The sequence below is a fragment of the Dipteris shenzhenensis genome, chromosome 28, assembly GCF_047967505.1.
Source record: "Dipteris shenzhenensis isolate YYH24624 ecotype China chromosome 28, Dip_SZ_1.0, whole genome shotgun sequence".
Taxonomy (NCBI): domain Eukaryota; kingdom Viridiplantae; phylum Streptophyta; class Polypodiopsida; order Gleicheniales; family Dipteridaceae; genus Dipteris; species Dipteris shenzhenensis.
The window spans coordinates 30,483,158-30,508,151 of record NC_141623.1 but is presented as its reverse complement, the minus strand read 5'-3'; the positions used below and the strand labels follow the sequence as shown (position 1 = coordinate 30,508,151).

The following is a 24,994-nucleotide window of genomic DNA, read 5'->3' as shown; positions in this document are numbered from 1 at the left end:
GCTGAATCTTTCCACTATAGCTAGACATTGTGTTCCTGGTCCCAATGGTTGGATGCAACGCTATGATGAAATCCTTGTTGATTGCTCAATGCAGTTGATAAGAATTCTCAATGTGTCTGGCATAAACCAGGCAACTTCCCATGGGAAACCTTTACTTGCACATGGGGCAGTGAGTCACACAGTGATGGACGTCACTCCAGAGATTGGTAAAAAAAGACTTCCTCTCATTCCAAGGTACCTAGTACACCTCAATGTCTGCCATGATACAAAATCTGGAACTCTGGAACATCGTGGGATTGGTCCTGCATATGGTGAGGGATTGGTCTTTCTGTCATACCTTGGGAAGCTGACCTTGCCTGGGAAAGAAGACTTAGCAGGCTGGCAAAGGATCTCCATCCTTTTTCATGCCTCAAATGGAGAAAAAGCTTTTATAGAGATCACGGGCAAAACATGCACATGCACACACACACACTCACCAAAAGTATCTATGTTTAAATCAGATGTCAGCATCACATGTTGGCATCCACTCCTCTTGCAACCACTAAAACCCAAGAAAGAAGCTTCTTTTGGATAAATGACTTCATAACAACATCCCCATGACACAAATTCAAAGAACCATCTTGCACAGCACGATCTTTCATGCCAAGGACCAACCCTGTGGTATCCACACAACCCATGGACTCTCCACCCTACGTGGTCTTGCAGCACGGATCAACCTGGTCAGCTTCCTCTTCCTCAGGCCAACAAGACTATAAACTGCATCATCCTCGAGAACATCCTCGTCATAGCATTCATCATACTCATCAAGCAGACCCAAAGGCAACATCTTCAGGAATCTGAAAATCTTTACCCTCATTTACTTGTACGTTTACTACCATAGTACCCTGAAGCATGTCTTTGGCACTATTGGCAAGGTCTTCATCATCAAAATGTCCGCTTTTAAGAAACTAAGAAGTGTTGTGTTGCTTGCCATTCTCAAGCTCTTCCCATGCTCTCGCTTCATGCTTGTTCACTTTGAACCTGTCTTCAACAAAGCGTTTGTGAGAAGTCTCCAATTTGATTGAATCTCAAAGGGAAGTGCATCATACCTCGTTTGTCATCTTTGTCAAATCCTTGACGCAAATATATCCTCTTGTAGTAATCGCCATGAATATGTTCTTTCTTGTATTCGCTTTTCACAGGGCCAATAAAATCCTCTACGTTCTGAGAACCATCACCATAGATATACTTGGTACGACATTTTCCCAACTGTAATCTTCTGCCTGGACTATTCAATTGTTGTCTTATGCATTGCTATCCTATGGCCTAAGCACACATGGCCATTGCCCATCTCACATTCCCCCTTGCTCGTCTGCTACACCCCCAAGTATATTCACCCCAAGTATATTCACCCTGACCTCTGCTTCCCAAACTCAAGTAGTTCTTAGTTCACCCTTCGTAACCAGAATTCTCAAAAGCCTGGTCCAATAGTCCTGAAAAACCTCTTTGGGCACAGATCTGTTAGAAAACAAAGGTGGAGGTTAGCCAATGCTCCCTTCAACAGAAGATAAGGAAAGCATATGCCCAGAAACTACACAATGCTAATTCAAATCACACTTCTTTCCTTAATGTGTACTAGTAGAGAGAGAGAGAGAGAGAGAGAGAGAGAGAGAGAGAGAGAGAGTACTTAAACAATGCTCAAAGAGTAGAAGCAGTAGATATGTATTGTCCCAGAGATGGACCAAAACCATGTACAAAAGGTGTGCACAATGTGCCACCGTCTAGCAACATATGGATCCCGGTGACTCCTTGTGGCACCTTCAAAACCCTCTAAGCCTGCGTGCTCTGCCCGCCACCAATGGATGCTGGCCTCCTTGCTGCTCTCCAGGACAGCCTATTGTGAGGCACAAACAATGGATACAAATGACAAGGGCTTGGGCCCATTATATAGGACTGGAGCCCCCTGGAAACCAACCGACAAATCTGCAGACTAACCCGACCCTGTACTGCAGACAATAGTCTGCCATTTACTGCGCCCTGCTGCTACATGGCAGCTCTCCAGGCACCTGTCTGCTGCAGACTTCCAGCCCGCCCCAACTTTGCAAGAGCTCCAATCTGCTTCTGTTTGCTGCACAGGTCTGCAGACTTGTTTGCAGGCCTCTGGCTTGGCCCTGGCAGCCCAGCTTCGCTGTCCTTGCAGTGTGTCCTCTGCTCCAAGCTGCAACCGACTTAGTTGCAGTCTTCTGACACCTCTCCTTGCTGTCTATGCTGTCCACATGGCAGCTTGCATACCGTGCATGTGGCAGCCCTGCATACCATCCCAAATATGCATCTCTTAGACCCAGTTGGTACAGCATCCCTGTGTCCTCCTCATTTGGGGGCTCACCGAATGTATGCACAATGAATATATATACCAATGAATCCAGCCATTTGTGTTCTTGCTTGGAAAACAAGCCATGTATCTCATGGAGGCACCTATAGCATCCGTATGTAACCATGTAGTGCCATCTTCAGTATCCCTACATCCATGTGACTTTGATTCTTGAGGTCCTCTGTGTAGTAGGTACTAGGGAGAAAGCCTAACTCACTCTCTCTTCTGCTTCACTACTACCTTAAGTGAGAGAATAATGCTGCACGAAGTGATTTTTCTTTTGAATGATGAGTTTCATTACAATATGGGGGTTTGCTTTAGTGATACGACTAAGCTTGAAGCTATATGCCCCCAAATGAGGAGAGCTCAGGGGATTGACACCTGCATGATATTGTGGGTAGATGGATCAGTAGGGGGAAGGGCTGAAGCTGCCATGTGTGCAGCAAGATTTGCTGCCACATCGGCAGCAAACAGAATCCCTTCATGATTTAGGGCAACCTCAAGGGTCACCCTGAATAGCTTCAAGGGCTGGCGTAGACCCTGAAGAAAGGGGTGTAACATGATCTAGAAGTCCCACATCCTGGTAACTTATATATGGCTTGTTGCTGCCTTGTATGAGGAGATCCAATGAAGGATTCACTCATCAATTGGGTTATCAAATGCTGTCACTAGAACCATTGTGGCTAAACAAAGACGGCAACCGTCTCCCATGCCCTTTAATTGTACGTTGAATACATGCATTGGCTATGGTATGTGGAGAAGAAGGCCATTAACAGCATGGATTCTCATCCAACCTTGCTTCTTGCACATGAGATAATGTGGATATTATCCTCCCTTGGGATCTTCAAGCTCCTTGATGCCTTATAGTCTTTTTACAAGAGCAACAGCTATGTGCAAACCTATAACACAATGCTCATGTTGTTCAACACACACATATATATCCACTATTACTCTTTTCCTTTGAGTAGAAAGCAGTTACGGAATGAATACAATAGTACTCTTTTTTTTGCTTTACTTTGCTAAGAGTACATATTAGGGGGAGGGGTACACTAGATATTGATTCGGAACCTAGTTGTGAGGTGAAACTTCTCATCTTCGAGTATACCATCTAGAGACTTGGTTGTAATAGCACACCATGGTCACAATTCAAGTAAATCCAGCTACCATGCTTTCACAGATGATTTGGAAGAGATATATGATCTCTTCTTTGATTATCAAGCTAAAGTCTTGGATACACTTCCCTTGGCTTGCATTGCAATCTTCACTATAGCTCGTTAGTAGTCCAATAAGCTACCTCTATTTCAACCCTAGGTAGCCCTGCATTCTAGGCAAGAGAGGAAGGACCAAATTATGCAAGACCTTCATTTAGATGTGCAAAGAACTTGGTGGTCTCTCACTTACGGAAGAAAACATTTTCTATTTCCATCTCATTTGTAACAGGTTAATTGACGCGCCCATTATTATATATGAGTATTCACCTTTCATAAGTCTTGGCATGAGCTTGGGGATATTTTCATCTCTTATCTAGGCGTTTTTATGCGTCCGAATTGAGGGTTATCCTCATCATTCCAGTATATTCTACATGCATCATCTCTTCAAGTTTCAGCCAGAAGGATAATATTTGCATCTTCCAAGCGCCACCCCCTTCCTCCATGGGCCCCACTGTAGTTCCAATAGCATATCATTGAGGCGGGGTAAGTCGCAAGTGTTAGATATCAATGCTCCACTCTCGTGTAACTACGCGGGAACCAGCTAACTCTACTTGTAAGCCTCCCATATGAGGAGAAGGCATTTGAGTAGCTCGGTTATCCAGTAGGTCCTGGTTTGGACATCAGATGAGGGCCATGTGTGGCCTGATGGCTGGACGGCTTCAGATAGAGTTGACACACTGCCAACTAGGCTACATGCAAGTACGGGAAGGCATTCCATGACTGACCGCACTGAGGGTAGACGGAGCATTTCCCGGGGCAGCCCACTCTCGGGTTGTGGGGCCCGTTTGGAGCCCCGGATGATCCCGGATGGCTGTGGGCCGAACTGACACTGTAGGTGAGTTGCTCTATTCTGCGCCACAGATGGCCTATTTCGGGACCGATCCCCAGTTGGCCATTTTGGGCTGATTGGGTCGGTCACCCAATTGGGTCTAACCGACTACGACTGGTGGCTATATAAGAGCAAGCCCGTGAAACCCATAATCATCACTGGCTATAGCAACCCTGATTCCTTAGCATCCAGCCTCCGTCCTCTACTGTTTCCAGCACGCCATCAAAGCTTCTCACGCAGGAGCACACGGCTGGGAGGCAGTGCCATCTATTGTATCAGTTCTACAGTAATCAAATTTTTGATTCTTCATACTATCTGCTTTTCTCTCTTGCATACGAGATCCTGTTATCTGTCGAGCACAGACGTTGTATTGTTTTCTTACATGGTATCAGAGCTTGGACTCTAGCAAGAAGATTTGGTAGTGTGTTTTTGTTTGCGAGCAGATTGTGAGAGATGGCCCAACCTGCAAGACTGCGAATCCTACCGTTCGGCGAAAGCGAAAAGTTAGACGGCACTAACTATCCACTCTGGACGTTCAAGATGAAGACCATCCTAAGCACATACGAGCTTTGGGATACTGCTACTGGGATGGATGTGAAGCCGGTTGCGACACTGGATCCAGCCAATGCAGGACAACAGATAGTACCAATTGCGGATATGATTCTCGTGTGGACAAGAAGAAATGCAGATGCGATGTGTTCTATTGTCTGTAGTGTAAGTGACTCTGTCATGGCATTAATTCAACATGTCACCACAGCGGAGGAGGCATGGACGGTCTTGAAAAATCAGTACGAGATCACGAATCAGACGTGGATTCAGAATCTAGAGACTCAACTCGCGAACGAGAAACTGTCTGAGTCTGAAGCGGTAGAGAAGTTCATCACCAGAGTGAAGAATCTGCGCGATTGGCATCATCATCACCACCAGCGGTTTGGTTATCTAAACTGTGGCATGAGAGGTTTGGTTATCTAAACCTTAGTTCTTTAAAGGAGATGCATAAAAGTGGAATGATTGCAGATCTACCAGAAATTACAGATCTGTCCGATGTATGTGAAGCTTGCATGATGGGCAAGCAGCATCGGCAGTCCTTTCCTGAAGAGGCCAGTAGGGCAAAAGCTCCTTTAGAGCTCGTTCACACGAACCTCTGTGAAAAGATGGAGACGGAAGCTTTGGGTGGTTCCTACTACTTCATGACGCTGATCGACGACTACAGTAGAAGGATATGGATATACTTCCTGAAGACTAAAGATGAGGCTTTTAGTAAGTTCAAAGAATGACATGTAATGGTCGAGAAAGAAACGGGGAGGAAGGTGAAGAAGTTGAGATTAGACAACGGGGAGGAAGGTGAAGGAGTTGAGATTAGACAGAGGTGGTGAGTTCACATCTAGTGAATTCGAAAGTTACTGCAAAAGTCACGGGATCAAGAGGTAGAAACCCCCGTCACATACATCACAGCAAAATGGAGTAGCAGAACACAAGATACACGTCATCTGTGAAGTGGGCAAAAGTATGATGAAAGGGAAAGATTTGCCAAAGACTTTCTGGGCTGAAGCATGTAACATGGCAGTTTACATTCTGAATTGTAGCTACACAAAGTTTGTGAACGGGATGATTCTACTACAGGCCTTTTCTGGTAAGAAACCTTCTGCTGCACATTTCAGAGTTTTTAGATGTGACTGTTTTGTGCATGTCCCTGATACTAACAGGTCCAAATGGGAACTGAAGAGCCGGAAGTGTATTTTCTTGGGCTACCGTGAAGAGGCGAAGGGTTACCGTCTCTATAACACTGTTAGCAAGAAGGTAATAGTAAGTCGTGATGTGGTCTTCTCAGAACAGCCGCATCAATTGGAGGAGGATGCTTTTTTTCCAAACAACCAGGACGAGGATATCCATGGAGTACAACCACCAACAGCAGATCGAACTCCCCCAACGGTGTTTGGGAGGATTCAAGATAAAGAAGAGAAAGAAGAGCCTGTGGAACCACAACGGCAACGGCCATTCTCGAAGTGGGTAAAGCAGCTTTTGGATGGCAGAGAACCTCCAGCCATTGAGGAGGAACCATTCGAACACCGCCGGTCCAAGAGATTAGAGGAGCAAAGAAGGACGCATGAACACTTGGTCAACTATGCTTTGATGACAGAGGTGACCCGTGTTGATGAATCCAAGTCTTAAAGAGGCACAGGGTGATGATAGGTGGATGGAGGCTATGTAGTCGGAGTATGGCTCCATAATGAAGAACAACACTTGGGACCTTGTGGATTGACCACCAAAACGCAACGTAATTGGCACCAAGTGGGTGTAGAAGACCAAGTATAAGTCTGACGGCATGTTGGATAAGTATAAGGCTCGGCTCGTGGCAAAAGGATTCGCACAGGTACATGGTTTTGATTATTAAGATACTTTTGCTCCCACAGCTTGACCAACCACAATTCGCAGTGTTTTGGCTTTAGCAGTCCAGGGAAGTTGGCCCGTGTTTCAGATGAATGTAAAATTTGTCTTTTTGCATGGAGATCTCAAGGAGGAGGTAAACGTGGAACAACCACCAGGTTTTGTAATCTCCGGTTCAGAAGATAAAGTTTGTAAACTGAAGAAGTTACTTTATGGATTGAAACAGGTTCACGAGCGTGGTACCAGCAGATTGATGCCTACTTTCTGCAAAACGGGTTCAAGAGGAGCCCATCTGATGCAAATTTGTATATCTTTAGAGAAGGAGGCAGGTGTATGATCGTGGTCCTTTATGTGGACGACCTTGTCATAACAGGGAACCATGAAGAGAAGATCTCGCAGACAAAGCATTTGCTAGGAAGAGTTTGAAATGACAGACCTCGGAGTGATGCATTTCTGTTTGGGGATCGAAGTTTGGTAAGAGCGAAAACAGATCTTCGTCTCATAGTTGAAGTATGCTGGAGAGATACCGAAGGCATTTGGCATGGTTGAGTGCAAGACAATTGGCACCCCTATGGAGGTTGACGTGAAGCTCTCAAACGAGGATTCATCACCATTGGTGGAGGAAGCGAAGTAAAGAAGGCTTGTGGGCAATTTAATTTACTTATGCAACACGCAGCCGGACATCAGCTTTGCGATTGATGTACTAAGCAGGTTTTTCAATAAGCCTCACGAGAACCATTGGAGGGCAGAGATGCGGGTGCTGAAATACATCAAAGGCACACTTGATTATGGCATCACCTATACCAAGGGTAAAATCAAATTCTGTGACTTGGATTGGGCAGGAGACGTGGACAGCAAGAGATCAGTGACATATTACTGTTTCTCACTTGGATCTGGAGCTATGTCATGTGTCAGCAAAAAGCAACTCATAGTTGCTCTTTCTTCTACCGAGGCTGAGTACAAATCAGCATATGCAGTGTGGTTGAGGAGGATCTTAGGGGACATGGGTGCAGTGCAAAACAAGCCTACACAGTTATCATGTGACAATCAGAGTTGCATGGCAATTGCAAAGAACCCTGTGTTCCATGCTCGCACAAAACACATTGAGATTCAATATCACTTTGTACGCGAGCTCATCATGGATGGAGAGGTCGACTTGGTGTATTGACCGACTACAGAGAATGCTGCGGACATCTTCACGAAGGCTCTTGGAAGAGACTTGCTGGAGAGGCATCTTCATCGACTTGGCATTGGACCGAAAAAGTAAGTTCACTTGCAGGTGGACATTGAGGGGGGGTGTTAGATATCAATGCTCCACTCTCGTGTAACTACGCGGGAATTAGCTAACTCTATTTATAAGCCCTCCATATGAGGAGAAGGCATTTGAGTAGCTTGGTTATCCGGTAGGTCTTGGTTTGGACACCAAATGGGGGCCATGTGTGGCCTGATGGCTGGACGGCTTCAGATAGAGTTGGCACACTGCCAACTAGGCTACATGCAAGTGCGGGAAGGCATCCCATGACTGACCACACTGAGGGTAGACGGAGCATTTTTGGGGACAGCCCACTCTCGGGTTGCGGGGCTCTTTTGGAGCCTTAGATGATCCCGGATGGCTGTAGGTAAGTTGCTCTATTCTGCGCCACGGTTCTATCGTGTGGTCGGTGATCTATTTCAAGACCGATCCCCAGTCGGCCGTTTTGGGCGGACTGGGTCGGTCACCCAATTGGGTCTAACTGACTACGACTGGTGGCTATATAAGAGCAAGCTCGTGAAACCCATAATCATCACTGGCTACAACAACCCTGATTCCTTAGCACCCAGCCTGCGTCCTCTACTGTTTCCAACACGCCATTGAAGCTTCTTACACAAGAGCACACGGCTGGGAGGCAGTGCCATCTATTGTATCAGTTCTACAGTAATCAAATTTTTGATTCTCCATACTATCTGCTTTTCTCTCTTGCATACGAGATCTTGTTATCTGTTGAGCATAGACGTTGTATTGTTTTCTTACAGCAAGTCCCTAAGATCCGATGCACTCTAGTGAATATAATCTGGCAACTTGTCTTGGTGGACAACTGCTAGATCTTGGTCTTACAAGTCGCAAGTCCCTAGGATCTATTGCACTCTAAGTAATATGTTCGAGTATACTTGTGCTTTCTAAGTTAGAAATGTATTTTTGCCTCTTTGTAGAAACGAGACATAAGTGTAAAGGGCCGTTTAGCTTTTTATGTTTTAAATAAGAGAGAGAGAGAGAGAGAGAGAGAGAGAGAGTTTCTAGTTTTTTGGAAGTTTTTGTTTCTTGACTTGCTTGTTTATTTTTGCTTAAGTCACCTGCTTCATTTCTTCTTTATTTCTTGTTTTCATTCTCTTTTGTTTATTTGACGTATTTTAGTAAGCACTGGGTTTGCCCAAGAGACTCCGCGGGTTTTTAGAAACCCAGTATAGCTGCTTATGCTTGGGCACTGATGACGACATAAGTGTTGCTTTGCTTGCTAAGTATGTCTTCCTTTTGTTTTTCATAAAAGTTTTTGTTTACCTCTTTTTCCTTCTCTTTCATTTTCTCTTTTATTTTCTTTGTGGATTTTTGATCTTTAGAACAACAAAAATTCTAAATTTGTATGATTGGACTTATTCTAGTCTTACAAAGGTATATAAAAAATATATTAGGCCGACTTGTTTGGGTGGACGATTGCTAGGAGGAGGACCCAAGGTCATCGCAAGACGTGAGAGAGGTGAATACATAGATATTCAGGCGGTCATTCAGCCCTTTAGGAAGACATGTGAAGTCGTGGTAGCTTGTCTAGCTCACAAGACGCTAGGTAACCAAGTGTTAGTAGTCAAGTTAGATACCTTGTAAAGGTATATAAACGAACACAAGGTTCTATTATCTATTTTTAATAGGTGGTTATATCCCATAGAGAGTTGTCTCAAAAGACATCTCTGTCCAAAACTGAAACTCTAGATGAATTACATGATAGTACATCCAAGCACCAACATATGCATGACTTGGAATTAAATATGACAAAATGTTTTCCAAAGGTTGGCTGCCTTGTGCAAGTGTTTGTCGCCCCTAGCATCTTAGAAGCTCAAACAACTGTATTGGTACTTTGCTGCCATCGATAGAGTAACATGCGTGCTCCAGCTGACATAGGGGCTGATAAGCGCCTTCATGTATGCTATTAGAATTGCCACATAGCTTGACACTTCTTCAAGGATTGGATTCATCCAGGGACATCTGGTTTATGCTTCAGCTTGATTGATGTAATGATGTGTGACTAGCTAAGTGTACGTGATATTTTTCAAGATGCATGAATTAGCACCTACAAAAGATACTGAGCTTGGGCCTGGCAGACTAGTCTTGAATCTCATGTTTCCATTACAATAAGTTGCACAATGAAAGGCACCTGAGTCATTTCAGAATGTGCAACTTAAGGCATATATCCTGTTTTCCTTGTTATTCTTTCAGCCTGAAGTTCTGAATGGCTTTGAAGTGCATGACTGAATTCGCTAAGGGCAAGAGACAATATTGTTTATGATTCCAGCATTGCAAATGAGCTTGAGCCTTTCCTTCATGTATGGTTCAAGTCTTACAGAAAAAGGAATGCTTTGTTTTTCTAGGCGCTCCTTTGTTTTGATATAAAATTAATTTGGGATCTAAATGTTGGTGGCTTTTTGCAGGCCAAGCTAGCAAATGAGAAGAATGTCCTGATTGCCACTGTAAAAAAACTGAATCGTGATGTCTCCAAGGTGATTTCTCCTTAATGCTTATTGAGAAAATTATCATCGGCCGATGCGTTTACTTAAGGAATGAGGGCTTGTAATCTTGACCCTAAAATCATATCAAGTTCAGATTGGAGTGATGAGATTAAAAAGTTTTGGCATTTTGACGCTCTTATAGAAACTTTTTGAGACATCCGATTTCTTCTTTGAATCTCTCTGCTCTGCTCAAATCACCCTGCAAGTTTGTGGAAACTTACCATGCTTCTAGGGTATTGTTTGTATAGTCATTGTTTAGTACTGATGATTTTAGTGGGCGTGTCCTAAAGGAGTACATTCTATGCATGGAAATGACTGTCTGTAACCTTGTGGATGCTTAAAAGCTGCTCGTTTGGTTTTATGTTCTATGATAAGTTTGAGCAGGTCCATCTAGATTTTACCTTTATCTTGTCCTTTGTTGGTATTATAACTGAAATTTTGCTCTTCAAATGCATTTACTTTACGTGTGCAGCTGGAAACATTCAAGCGGACGCTGATGCAGTCCTTGCAGGAAGAAGATGAAGGAAATCCTGTAAGTCTTTAACAATTCTATGCTCAAATTAGTTTCAGAAGTAAAGTTCAGGTTCTATACCAATCCGACCTCAAAGGCTGTGCTAGAAGGTAAATGGAAACCTATGTGTTCATAGATATCCTTGTAATATCGGCTAAGTGAGCAACGTGGTGCTTAGTGATGCTTGCAAAGCGTTGAAACTAGAAGGTAATTCTTTTTATACAAATTCACCACCTAATCAATTGGAGAAGAGAAAACACAATCACACCATGAAAACGACAGCAGAATGGGTACAATCTCCCCCCCCTAGATGAGTGGCTCACGCTCCCTCATCTAGAGTATTTATGATTTTTTCATAGAAGCACCAAGGAGCCAAAATTATCCCTCTCATCCAAAAATGAGGGATTTGCTTTACATAGCCGTCTAAGGGCCCAAAATGAATTATGTCCATAACAAAATATATTGCTCAAACTTGCAATAATAATACAAATACAAAATTGGCCCATGGCCATATATAATGCGATGTGCGACACCTCGATCGGTACCCTTGCTCTAACTTCAATCCTCGCTATGAGTTCCATCACCTGTACTCAAGCTGCCAATTATCCTAGTTATTAATAATCGATTAGACGAATTAACCGATCCCTACATAACCGCGCTCAACACAATAATCAAGCACAATATCAATAACACTAGCGACATCAGTATTAACATGGAATCACCCACAATACCGATCATCTAGTATGGCAAAACACAAGCTAGTCAGGCGTCCCCAACTAACCACACATAGTATCCACTAGGATCCCTGCCACGTCCGGTGCGCTCCTATGGAGTACTTTGCCATAGTCACACTCGGCTAAAAATAATAATGTCCAAAGCAAGATATATCATAAATATAATTTTCGTAACATCGCTCTTGCTTGGATTTGCAACTGACCTCAGTTGCGTGTTTGATTATAGGAACTAAGGAGGTCCGAAAAAGTTCGAAAGAACCGCTTGGGCATCCACTGAGCATCTTCTCTTGGATGGTTCTTAAATTTGAGCAAGTATTTAGTATAGATATTTCCTTTTCGGGTCGAGGTCTGTTGATGATCAATAATGCATTCGGGTTTTAGAATTTCTTCTTCATCAACAATCAATGGGGCCTCTTCATAGACATGATGAATAGATAAAGGTTCTTTGAAGGGCTTTAAGAGACTGATATGGAAAGCATTATGTATTTTTCAATTATCAGGTAATTCAAGCCTATAAGCTAGATCATTGATTTTCTGAATCACCTTGAATGGTCCATAAAAACGTGGTGACACCTTTATTAGTGGCCATTTCTCAACACTCTTCAATCTTCTTTTCTTAATCCGAAGAAGTACATAATCACCTTCTTAAAAAAAGCATGTGTTTCCGTTTCTTATTAGCTTGTTTTGTGTACTTCTCTTGAGCTATTGCAATCGCTTCTTGAACTTTGAAAATATTTTAATAATCATGGGTAAATGCATTTGCTGCTTCCACTCTATGGGTGAATCGTGTAATAGGAATAGGTAAAACCTTCCCATAGATAATCTCAAAGGGTGCTCTGCAGTAGCAGAATGAGGAGTATTATTATAAGCAAACTGTAAGAGATGAATGTATTTGTCACAAGTCTTTGGTTGACTTCTTGCATAAGCTCTTATCATATCCAGAATAGTATTGTTTGTAACTTCAGTTTGTCCATTCGATTCTGGATGAAAAGCTAATGAGAAGTCTAATTTAGTGCCTGTTAAAGTCTTCTTGCATGGGATGAAATAAGCTTGCTTACTAAAGCGATCTATTATTATCCAAATCATATCATTTTGATTCGCTGTAGTAGGAAAACTTGTTATGAAATCCATAGATATTTGTTCCCAAGGTTGCGTAGGAATAGGCAAAGGCATAAGTAATTCTGGGGTCTTGCCTTTGTAACTCTTGATCTTCTGACAAGTGATGTATTCGGCTACAAACTTAGCCACATCTTTTCTTATAGTAGGCCAATGGAATTCTCTTGCTATCACTTGTAAAGTGGTAGTCACTCCCCTATGTCCCATATATGGTGGTTGGTGCATTTCCTCCATTACAGTTTGTCTAAAGGGTCGAGTGATGCATAATTTCTTTTGATAAAAGAGGTATCCATCATTGCATGAATAGTCCAACATACGATTCTGATTATTATTTTCTAATTTGTTCCATATATCGGAGAAGTCTGGATCCCCTTGAAAATGAATTCTTCATAGTCTCAAAAGGCTGGGTCTCGACAGCAGTGATGTGATTAATACTTGGCTTTCTGCTAAGAGCATGAACAACTACATTCTCCTTTCCAAGTTGATACTGAATCATGGGCTGAAAACTCTGTATAAATGATGCCCACTTGATGTGCCTATCGGATATTAGTGGCTGAGTCAACAAATGCTTGATACTTTGTTGATCGGTTTTGATAAGAAACTCAGATGCCATCAAATAATGTTTCCACATTTGTAAGGCATGAACAACAGCTGTTAATTCTTTATCCTATGTATTATTGTAATTGCATTCTGCTGGTTTTAATTTTCGGCTCTTATATGCTATTGGATGTCCATCTTGCACAAGTACGGCTCCAATTCCATATCCACTAGCATCGGTTACAACTATAAAGAATGGTCTAGAGAAATCGGGTAATTGCAATACAGGAGCTTGTGCGAGAGCTTCTTTTAAAGCTGTAAAAGATTTATCTTGACGCTCAGTCCATAAGAAATGCTTAGCTTTTCTAAGAAGGTTTGTCAATGGATGTGCAATGTATGCGAAATTCTTGACAAACTGTCTGTAAAAGCTACACAATTCCAAGAATGATCTCAATTCATGTATATCTCAGGGTTTAGGCCATGTGACTATGTTCTCAATCTTCTTTGAATCTACTTGAATCCCATCGACGGATACAATGTGACCCAAATACTCTATCTGATCTTGAAAGAAACTGCTCTTTTCAGGATTTATGTACAATTGATTTTCTTTCAAGAGTGAAAAGACTAGCTTCAGATATTCCTTATGCTCCTCAACATTTTTGCTAAACACCAGAATATCATCGAAAAATACTACCTCTCAATCTTTGTGTTTAAGAAAGATTCGGTTCATCATTCTACTAAAGGTAGCTGAAGCATTAGTTAGCCCAAAAGGCATAACTAAGAACTCATAATGTCCCGTTTGAGTTCTAAAAGCAGTTTTGTACATATCCTCTTCTACCATACGAACTTGATGATAGCCGGATTTCAGATCTATCTTACTGAAGACCTTGGCGCCTTTCAATTTGTCCAAAAGATCATCAATCCTAGGGATTGGATATCTGTTCTTCACTGTGATTTTGTTCAGTGCACGATAATCTATGTACATTCGGTAGGTTCCATTTTTCTTTTTGACTAATAAGATAGGTGCTCCATAAGGAGAACTGTTGGGTCTTATCAATCCTCTCTCTATCAGTTCCTCCACTTGCTTTCGTATTTCGTTTTGCTCTAGGTGGTTGACTCTATAAGGAGCTTTGCAAGGTAGAGTATTGCCCAGTAGGATTTCTATCCTATGATCTTCAGGTGGAGAACATGGTAGTCCATGCGGTAAATTCTCTAAGAAACAACGAGAAAATTGAGAAAGGTGCGTAGGTTAAGTGTTTAGCTGAGTAGCCGTAAGCGTATTCACCAAAATAAGATATCGTGTATCCTTGTAGGGTTTGATTGAGATTTCAAGATTCTTGATTTCTCTAGTACAATTGTACTTTGTTTTGGTAAAAGCAGCTTTGACCTTATAGTTAGATCGGAAAGACTCTAGGTTTAGCCTTGCTAAGGTTCTTTCCAAATTGAAATCATGTGTACTACCATCGTCATGCAAAATAACAACTTCTTTGCCATTAATGAAACCTTTCATCTTTAGAAGAGCATGACAATTATACTTACCTCTCTCTTGCTTGGCTGCTTTGTCGTCAATCATGTGCACTTTCGCCGTCGGGGTCTTCTTTCTTTTAGGACACTCAGTGGCTATGTGTCCTAGCTTGTTGCACTTGAAACACCTTATTTCTTTCTTTGGAAAAGTCCCACCGTTTGGCTTCGAAGAAGAATCTGTCTTCTGTGGTACAAAACCATTTTTAGATTTAAAGAAAGGCTTTTTATCAAATCTCTTTTTCTTATGGAAGGGTACATGCCGTTCCTGATCTTTTTCTTCTTTTGGGATCCCATTCTTCCTTTCACAATTCATTGCAAGAGAGATAGCTGAGCTCAGTGAGCGAGGATGAAACATGTTAATCTCGGCTCTTAACTTAGACTTTAGACCTGCCACATACTTTTTGCGTTGATCACGCTCATTAATTTTCTCTAATGACTGTAATTGGATCAACGTTTGTCAAAATCTACGAGTATATATGGAGATCGTTTCCTTATCGATTTGCCTGAAAGTGTCCCATTGTTGTCTAGCTTTTGCTTTGAAATGTGAGGGAAGGAAATCTTGCTTGATGAGCTTTTGAAAAGACTTCCAAGATTTTGGTCGCCTTTTACTATGCTTAGTGATGTTCCACCAAAGTGCAGCACTCTCTACTAAATGATTTGCAGCACATTTAATCTTATCTTTTTCAGAGAATTTCTCCCCTGAAAAATAATCATCTAGCTGACTGATCCATGACAATACAGTGCGTGCTTCTTTCTTTCCATCAAAATTTTGAAATGAGAAAGCTTTTCTACTTATCTTACTCTTCTTCCTCGAATTTTGTGCTCTCAGTGTGGCTTTGACTGTCCTGATAATAGTATCATCGTCAGAATCATCGTCGGATGACTCATCATCAGATGAATGTCTTTTCCTTTTCTTACCATTGATTTTCTTTTCCAATCTCTCCCTATGCTCATGCTCATCAGCTAACTGTGCGTGAAGTGCATCTAACTGCTCTTGGAGCGTGGGTGGTTGTGGTTGATGCACCATGATAATGCAATAAGTAGAAATAAAGCGGAGCGGAGGAAAATAAAGATACTAAGTGTATGAGAATTAAACGGATGAAAAAGTGCGTTTCGAGTGTATGGCAAGAAATGGGCGGAAAATACTAAGTGTATGAAATATAAAGCAAAAGAAATCACTTATCTCGCTCTTTGATCGAAGGTAGAAAAGACTAGAGTGGGAGATATGTGACCAATGATGTCGCTCGTAGTCGCCTTGCACTTGACTGATCTCCAATCAATTGCTCGGTGATTCGTGGTTCCAATCGTCCTCTTGATTCGAGCTTCTTCAGATTTTGCTTTGCTTCTTTGCTGGTCAGTAGAGTGGCCTCGCACTTTGTGTTGCAGATCGCGTAAAAGAAGACTTCTTTTTCTGAACTTTAGAGCTCTCTCTTTAAAAAAAAAAAAAAAGAGAACCTTTGAACCTTATGTATAGTCAAAGCATCCTTTGACTTAATGCGTTGTCTTCTGCAAGCCTTCAAGTCTCTACGCGTCGTGCGATGGTAGGACCTTTCATATATGATGGCGGCAGCTTCGTAGAGATTACTCTCCAAAAGGTGGCGCTGTGGAGTTTGCAGCAATGTTTGTTGACAGAGGCTCGTGAGCCAGAGACTGTTGCTGTCGACGATTGTAGGTAGACAGATGCTATAGAGGTGGCCTCTATGCAGACGGTTGCATTGCGCGCGAACCGAGTCTGGCTGCCAATCCGTGGTGATTGTAGATGGGCGTGCGCAGAGATTTCTTTATGAGCCGGCTATTTTCGACTGTGGGACTGCACTCTGCAGACGGGTGCGCAAACGAAGAGAAGACTCCGAGGTCTCGAGGTTTCCAAAGGCAGCTGTTGTGCAAATTATGGAGGGCTGGAGGCGATGGGACCATAAGTTTCTCGATGCCCGAGGCAGAGAGGAGGGTAATTCATGACCCTCGTTGCAGTCTACAGGAGGCTACTGAGGTACTTGGCAGCAGATGAGTCTACGCGCATCAAACTCAAACGAGTGGGAACTGATGCGGCCGAGGAAGATTAATTATATATGGCAATTGTAGCCTATGCATTGCTTGGTGCAGACTTCGAAGTGTATTCGCCCAAGACTAAGTGAGCCTTTAGTCTTTTATAAATCAAGGGATCTTTGGAGTCTCTTAGAACTGCAGAGCTTTGAGAACAGCGTAGCCAACAAGGTTCCATATCACATGCATGGGTACATTCCTCGGTACAAGCTTCCTCTCCCCATGAGCTCTGATTTTGCACACGAGTCAGGCTGTCCTCTTGACTTCCTCCACAAAACTTCTCTTTCCAAGGTGTCTTTTTCTTCTTGAATTCTACACGAGGAAGCTTCAAGCTTTCTTTTCTTCACAAGAGCGCGACCAAAGCTCTGATACCACTGAAACGAGAGGGTAATTCTTTTTACACAAATTCACCACCTAATCAATTGGAGAAGAGGAAACAGAATCACACCATGAAAACGATAGCAAAATGGATACAATCTCCCCTCCCTAGATGAGTGGCTCACGCTCCCTCATCTGGAGTATCTATGATTTTTTCATAAAAGCACCAAGGAGCCAAAATTATTGCTCTCATCCAAAAATGAGGGATTTGCTTAACATAGCCATCTAAGGGCCCAAAATGAATTATGTCCATAACATAATATATTGCTCAAACTTGCAATAATAATACAAATACAAAATTGGCCCATGGCCATATATAATGCGCTGTGCGACACCTTGATCGGTACCCTCGCACTAACTCCAATTCTCGCTATGAGTTCCATCACCTGTACTCAAGCCACCAATTACATTAGTTATTAACAATCGATTGGACGAATCACCGAATCAACCGATCCCAACATAACCGCGCTCAAAGCACAATAATCAAGCACAATACCAATAACACTAGTGACATCAGTATTAACATGGAATCACCCACAATACCGATCATCTAGTATGGCAAAACACAAGCTAGTCAGGCGTCCCCAACTAACCTCACAAAGTATCCACTAGGATCCCCGCCGCGTCCAGTGCGCTCCTATGGAGTACTTTACCGTAGTCACACTCGACTAAAAATAATAATGTCCAAAGCAAGATATATCATAAATATAATTTTCGTAACAAGCGTACTCTAGGAGGGGAGTATATAAGTCTACCTTTCGTATTTCTAATCCTCTTCAGTTCTCTATTCCCTTGCTCCTTCATGCATTCTCTCTCTCTCTCTCTATATATATATATCTCTCTCTCTCTCTCTATATATATATATATATAGAGAGAGAGAGAGAGAGAGAGAGAGAGAGAGAGTACAAGCTCAACTTGTCTATCCTCAGCTGCCCGGTGAAGTTTGTCCCACGGATATACAGGTCCCATGATGGATAGTTGACCAGTTGGTTGATGGCCAGGGATCTCCGTCTCTATCCTTGCCTTGGGTTTCTCCCTGTCTCAAGGGGTGTGATGTATTTAATTTCTCTATCAGACATCAGGCTTGGGCTTGGGTGCCCATTTAGTGGCCCCACCCCTTAGCTTTCATTGTGTTCTGTTCTGTCCTTCCCTTTCCTTCCCTCCTCCCTCTTAGCCCCCACATGAATCCCTCAAAACCACCACTTTGTCCCCTTCACCAATAATACAAGCGGAATGGAGTAGTAGATCGCAAAACATGTCTTCCTGCATGTATCTACTTCCCTGGCCTCCGCTTAAGCTGTAATCTTCCTACCCTCTTTCAGTCAATTCTTCTCATTGGATCAATCTCAGTCAACCCTCGCCATGTTTCTTTTCGAACTCCGGCTAGCACATTCTCGTTCAGCTTGGATCCTATTGTGACTACAGCCTCTTTACATTCCTCGTTCAGCTTTTATTCTATTGTGACTACAGTCTCTTTGCGAAATATGGGCTCTCAAGCCCAAGGCAATCATCCAAGCTGAGTTCTAGCATGTGGGCATCCTCTTTGCGCAAGGCAGGTGGGAAGCTCAATCGGTCCTTTTGAGGGGTTTAACTACACATTACTGGAATATGTTGATTCTCTCTAACCTTTAGATAAAAACAAGTGATGAACATTTTGGGACACTGGTTGACAAAGCAAGTCAGACCCTGTGGATCAGGTATGAGAATTTATAAGCCTTAAACAAAGTTTTCCCATTGTAAGAGTATCAAACAGGCCTTGAGTTCTCCTAAGGCCCTATCCCCCCGAGTCCCACTTCCTTTTCCTCTATCCTTCATATGAGTTGGATCACTACACACTTATCCTTTTTGCCCTCCTCTTGGGTCTTGGACCTAGGGGGAAGCATGTGCTAATGTCACTCATCTTCAAACTATATCCTCTTGTTTGGTACCTTTTCTTTCAAATTTCTATTATTTTATTCTAGCATGTTTTGCAAGAGAATGTTTTCCTACTATTCAGCTAGGTCATGGGAGGTCTAGCATTTGAGGGGTGGGCCCCCTTGCTTGGGGCTATGGCCATTAGTGACCCACAAGAGAGATGCCCTCTTCCAAGAGGGACATTAGAAATCACACCCCACTTGAGTATGCATTTTTGGGACCAATCAAATGCACAGATTGCAGACTGACCTAGCAACCATCCAAGAGAATGTCTCAAGGCCTTTGGCGCAAGTCAGGAAACATGCCAAGAGGCATGGAGCTACAAGATAAGACGACAAACAAAGAAACTTCTTTTGTTAAGGTTAATGAAGCTCAAAAATGACTTTAGAGTAGCTCAATGTCTAGGACTACCTGTTAGGAACCCATCAGTGAAGTCAGAATTCAATGCTGACAACTTTCTGTGGCACGTGGCAGTTTGCAGGTCTGAGCTGTTAGCAAGGCCAGTTGGCCCAGCCACATGGCAATGGGAGGGGGCAAGTGACAAGGAGGAGTGGGGGCAAGGAATAGGCCAGCCCACCAAAATTCTGGGCTGTTTGGAGTGAATTTTGTTGCTAAACTGGGCCGGCCAAATTTTTTATCTTGGGCAAAGGGTGGGCTCAACCTATAAAAGAAGACCTGCCCCCCTCATTCCTGCCTATTCTCCCACGCATTTTGCAGCTCCTCCCCCACTCCTCTCGGTGCAGCAGCCTCCCCTCCTCTTGGTGCAGACAAGCTCCCTCTTGGTGGTGCAGTAGGCCTTCTTGCTCTTCTGCCAGTCTTTCTCTCTCTACTGTGCAGCCTTCTCTCTACAGTGCAGGCTTATCTCTCTACAATTTCAAGCCTTTCTCTGAACCCTGGAGTAGCAGCAGCATTCAGTTCTCTTCCCCCTGCCTGGGAGCAGCAGCAGCAGCATTCTCCGTCCTCTGCCAATCTTCCTCTCTCTACAGTGCAGTATTCTCTCTCTAATGTGCAAAATTTCTCTCTCTACACTTTCAGCCCTCTCTTCCTACGCAAATCTCTCTTTCTTCTCATCTGTGGATTAGCAGCCACATCTCTCTCTCTTCCCCCTACCTTGGAGCAGCTACAACACCCTCTTCCTACACCATTACTCGACTCTAAGGCTTTCTCTCTCATCCCTGCATCACTCTTTTCCGAGTTTCTCTCTCCAGCCCCAAGATTTCACCCATACAAGCAAGAGGGGCTGCAAGTGCACCAAGGGCTCCATCTTCAAGGAAGCACAAGTGGAAGGGGAATTTGAGTATGAGGATTGTTTGTTTGCGGTACATTTTCGCATGAAAATTGTATCTTTTATAGAAAATCTAGAACCTACATCTGATGTGGGATGAAGTTGTGACTATGTAGACATCCTCGTTGCGGATTGAGGTACCCTTGGAGTCCAGTTCTCACTTGCTCTAGCCTTGAGTCATCCTTTCTGGATAGCTCTACTTGACATTCTCATTCTATATTCATGTCTAAGTCTTCACTCTCTAGAGTTTGAGCCTGAGTTTGTAGGATGCTTGGCACCCTGGTTTTGCATCTCCATTCAAGAAATAAAAGAGCTTGGATAAAGGGGGGGTGGGGTGTCTTGGCCCCTCAATCTAAGTGTAATTGTGTATCTCTTTATTGCTATTCATATTGAGCAATTTGTCAAGTTATGCAAGCTCTCACTCATGCAATCTCTTTTTGAGTGTGCAGCCATGAGCACCTCATAAAATTCTGCATTAAAAGTCTGTAAATTCCTATCTCCGAGTTGTTAAAAAGCACAGAGTAGTTGCAGCTAAGATCTACCCCCAGGGTGCTGATAGGCTTTGTCCTCCCTCCCTTCTTGTAGAGAGCAGCTAGGAAAGCAGGGACAGCAAGCCTTGGCAAGATGGCACGCAATGTAAACACTACTTGTAAATGGTGAGATCCTGACCCTTGGGTGAATCTCTCCACCACTCGAGGTCTCCGGCAAAACCTGCTTTGGGGGAGTGTGGATCCTTAACAATCAAACGTACCTTTGGTACCCGATCATCTGCGAGTACCGATGTTTATTTACTTTAAGGGGAAAAAACTGTTTGCTTTTTATGTTGGAGTTTCACTTGTATTTCTTATATTGAGAGGATCCTGTCCATTGATTGACTTGTATTGCTAGGCATGGTCTCTTTACATGCTGCAAACTGGTCATCGGTTGGCTGCCTACATGCATATCCTGTTTGTCCAAATGGGTATTATAATTAATGTTAACCCTATGTGTGCACACCCTAATCTTTTGCTGTAACTTTAGGTCACAAGATATCTCCATTTCAGCTCTCATTTTTCTTGTTTTGAAGCAGCCTGATGCAAGTAGAACCTCATGTTGTCGCCCTTGTTACCGAACTGCAAAATGTTGGAGAATGGGGATGAATGCCATTTTCTTACTTCTTTCTACATGGTGGTGCTCTCGATGGAAACTAGTTGTTGCCCTGAAAAGTCATTAGTTTTCTTCTGACTCAGTATATGGGTTAACTGTGATGCAGCAAAGAGATGACAATGAAAAGTCATTGCGACATTCATCCCTTAACTCATCTATGGCTGCACTTAAGCTAACCAAAGTCGGTAAGTTTTTCTGGCTATTGCAATTTGCATAAGTCGTCAAATGAACTTTTAGGTTAATTATATTTCCTTATAGGTGCAATGAGAATGAAAGTCGAAAGCTTACTGTATCTTATTTACATTTGGGATATTCTTAAAGATTCTCAATTTCAAACATTTGATGTGCCACAGATTCTCATTCTTCAAGTAGCTTTCAGGCAGTGGATGATGGAAGTGGTAATATATCTTCAAAAGTTGTGCAGTCTTCTAGATTCAGTTCCCTGCAGTCAGCTGCAGACCTTGCAACAGCTTCAGTAGCCCAAGAAGATGACCATCATTTTGATGCTGATGGTTTGTCCTTCTTGTTGCCAATCCACCTTCTGCACATGGTTTTACTTGCTGTTTAAAAACAAAACGGGGCAATAAGAGTTTGAAGCTAGGTTGTTGGTGTATTTTTTGAATTTATATAAAACAGTGGCCTAATTTATCTTGTTATCTTGTTTATCGCAGTGAAAATAGGAAGCCAGAAGGTGCTTTCATTGACACCACATCAACTTACGCCACAGCTCACCCCAACAGGGTCTCCAAAAAGGCAATCTACAGCCGGATCACCCCTGCAACAGTCTGCATCTGGTTCTCCCCATTGGCAGTCCACTAGTGATTCTCGACTATCATTACCCTCATCGCAGTCTACAAGCCAACACACCACAGCCCCCAACTCACCTCCACATATAGGCTCCTTACCAGGCAAGAGCCTCAAATCACTAGACTCTTCACACTATTGGTCTTCATGCATGTGCTGCCTCCTGCAAAGCACATTACATTTTTATACTAATACTAGGAGTTTTTGTAAGTTTTTTAAATTTAAGATTATTATCTGCGGAAGTATGTGGCATGTGCAATCTGGGATCTTGCATGGGCATATTCTAAAATTGACGGGGTGTTTTTTTTGGCAGCACGCACACCTCGAGTTGATGGGAAAGAGTTCTTTCGACAAGCCCGGTATGCTCGATTTCCTTCAGAACTGTTCAGCTGAAGCTGCAGCCTTTTGGTGTGCATCATAAAGTTCACGGCTTGAAGCTTTCTGACTTAAACTTCCTCGAATACTGGATGCACTACTTCAGTGAGCAGAGCCCTTTTGGATGTCTCTTGAAATGTTGCTGTTTTTGACTTCTGGTCTTTCTATGTCCGTTGGCAGGGAACTTAATTTCAACACAGATTTTTGTTTTTTACGTTTTTGCTTGAAGCTGGACTTTTGCAAAGCCAATATTGCATAGCTCCTGCTGTGTGTGTGAGTAAACCACTGCCTCGTCTGTTCAGACTTACAAATAAGATTTATACTTGCGAGGATTTAGTTATAACATGTAGGCTGTGCTACCCATGGTGGAGATTAAGATGTGAAGCTTTCAGAGTAGAGTCATGTTTAGAAAATACTATACATGCTTGATTGTTGTTGGACGTACGCTGCTTTTTGGGGCACTTTGGCCCGGGTAAGGATGCTGGAGCATGCAATTTAAGCATTGCATACACATGAAAAACTTTATGGTTTTAATCTAGACAGGTGCTGTCTTAATAACTGTTGGGCACATGTGCCTCTAGGTTTTGCATTTTCTTATCTGTGTATTTGCTAAGCGCTTGGAACATGTACTACAAATTACAGGACCCGATTGTCTTATGAACAGTTTAGTGCCTTCCTATCTAATATCAAAGAGCTCAACGCCCACCGCCAAACTAGAGAGGTGCACATTCTCAACTTCTTGAAAGCTTCCATTGATAGTGTGCAGATAGATGCACTCCGAAGTGCCCGAATGCTATTTTAAACGTCTTTATGTTTTTATTGGTTGGGGTGGGGCTGGGGAAACAGGAGACTTTGAAAAAGGCGGATGATATATTTGGCCCTGATAACAAAGATCTACATGTTGCTTTTGATGGGCTCCTCAGTCGTCATCTTCCCACTTGAATGAGTACGACAATTGAAAGCAACCAACTTTGTGACAGTATGTTGTGGAAGTCAATGTACTAGTGTTGCTGATTTGTTAAGCTCAGCGCTATTTTTGATGGTAACGCTTGCTAGGCCCAGCAATCCTTAATTGCAAGGTGCATTATTGCAATTTGCCCTTTTGAAAAAAGGCATGGACAATGTAATATGTATGTCAGCTGTTTGAAGTAGATTTTGTAAGATCCCTGAGGTTATGCCAGCATCAATATCTCCAGGAAAATGAATGTTAGCGTCATTTCTTATGTACATCTACGTTGTGATACTAGCAGCTCTGTTGATGCTTTCTTGTGAGACTTAATAATTATGCTTGAGATACATTTGGAACTCTACTGTGGCCACTACATTTTTCAAGCCATGCCTTGTACAAGAGTTGCTGGAATGAGGGCTGCGTTTGAGTCGACTTTCTTTTCATGGTTCATCAATGGGAAGTATTCCTGTGATTTGTGTAAAGGTATGCATACATGCAATTGCATTTTTTGTCTACAAGACATCCATGGGTAGCATTGAATATGTGGACAATGTTAATTGCTTGATGGCTTCTGAGAAAAAATTAAAATTGGCGCTTTGATGGTTTAAATTCGAAAGGTGTAGTAAGTATTGGTTATGGTTAAACTTGACATTCTATTGACTAGGGTGATATAGACGAACATGTCAGAAATTGCCCAACAGAGGGTACACACACAGCGGAAGAGTTATAGTAATGCCGAGGAGCTCACACAGTGTGCGTGTGGGGTGTGGAATCACAAACTTCTTAACTTATGTGTATAAAATAGATGTGCAGACTCATCAATAGACAATGAACCAGCCAGATAGAGAAACCACCAAAATTATATAATTCCGTCCAAAACTATGGACACAATACAAAAGAGATAGATCCAGAGTCCCACCAATGGTGTGGTCCTCTGATCTTACCACAAGGTACTTCTCCTATCTGCTGGCTATCTTTAGACTCGAGTCCGCGTGCTCCACCTCGAGCTTCTGTAGACTATCCGTCCAGATCCCTTCCACCTTGCTGTCTTTGCACCAGCCTAGGTGGGCAGCTCTCTCAGCTCTTAGTCTGCAGCTCCTTGTGCTCCCTTCGCCTCCTGAACATAGGCCCAAGGGAAGCTCCT

General features: G+C 42.8%; 1 protein-coding gene across 1 annotated transcript in view; it reads left to right on the top strand.

The window, feature by feature from the left end:
- LOC147883440 (uncharacterized protein At4g15545-like) overlaps positions 1 to 24,285 on the top strand; it is a 31,553-nt gene extending 7,268 nt beyond the window's left edge. The window contains exons 3-10 of the mRNA XM_087399560.1: positions 10,457 to 10,525; positions 11,007 to 11,066; positions 21,829 to 21,907; positions 22,076 to 22,234; positions 22,394 to 22,630; positions 22,840 to 22,885; positions 23,544 to 23,622; positions 23,748 to 24,285. Coding sequence (XP_087255686.1) covers positions 10,457 to 10,525; positions 11,007 to 11,066; positions 21,829 to 21,907; positions 22,076 to 22,234; positions 22,394 to 22,630; positions 22,840 to 22,885; positions 23,544 to 23,622; positions 23,748 to 23,843 — 825 coding nt within the window. The 3' untranslated portion in view covers positions 23,844 to 24,285. The remainder of the gene's footprint in view (positions 1 to 10,456; positions 10,526 to 11,006; positions 11,067 to 21,828; positions 21,908 to 22,075; positions 22,235 to 22,393; positions 22,631 to 22,839; positions 22,886 to 23,543; positions 23,623 to 23,747) is intronic.
- The last annotated feature ends 709 nt before the right edge of the window (positions 24,286 to 24,994 follow it).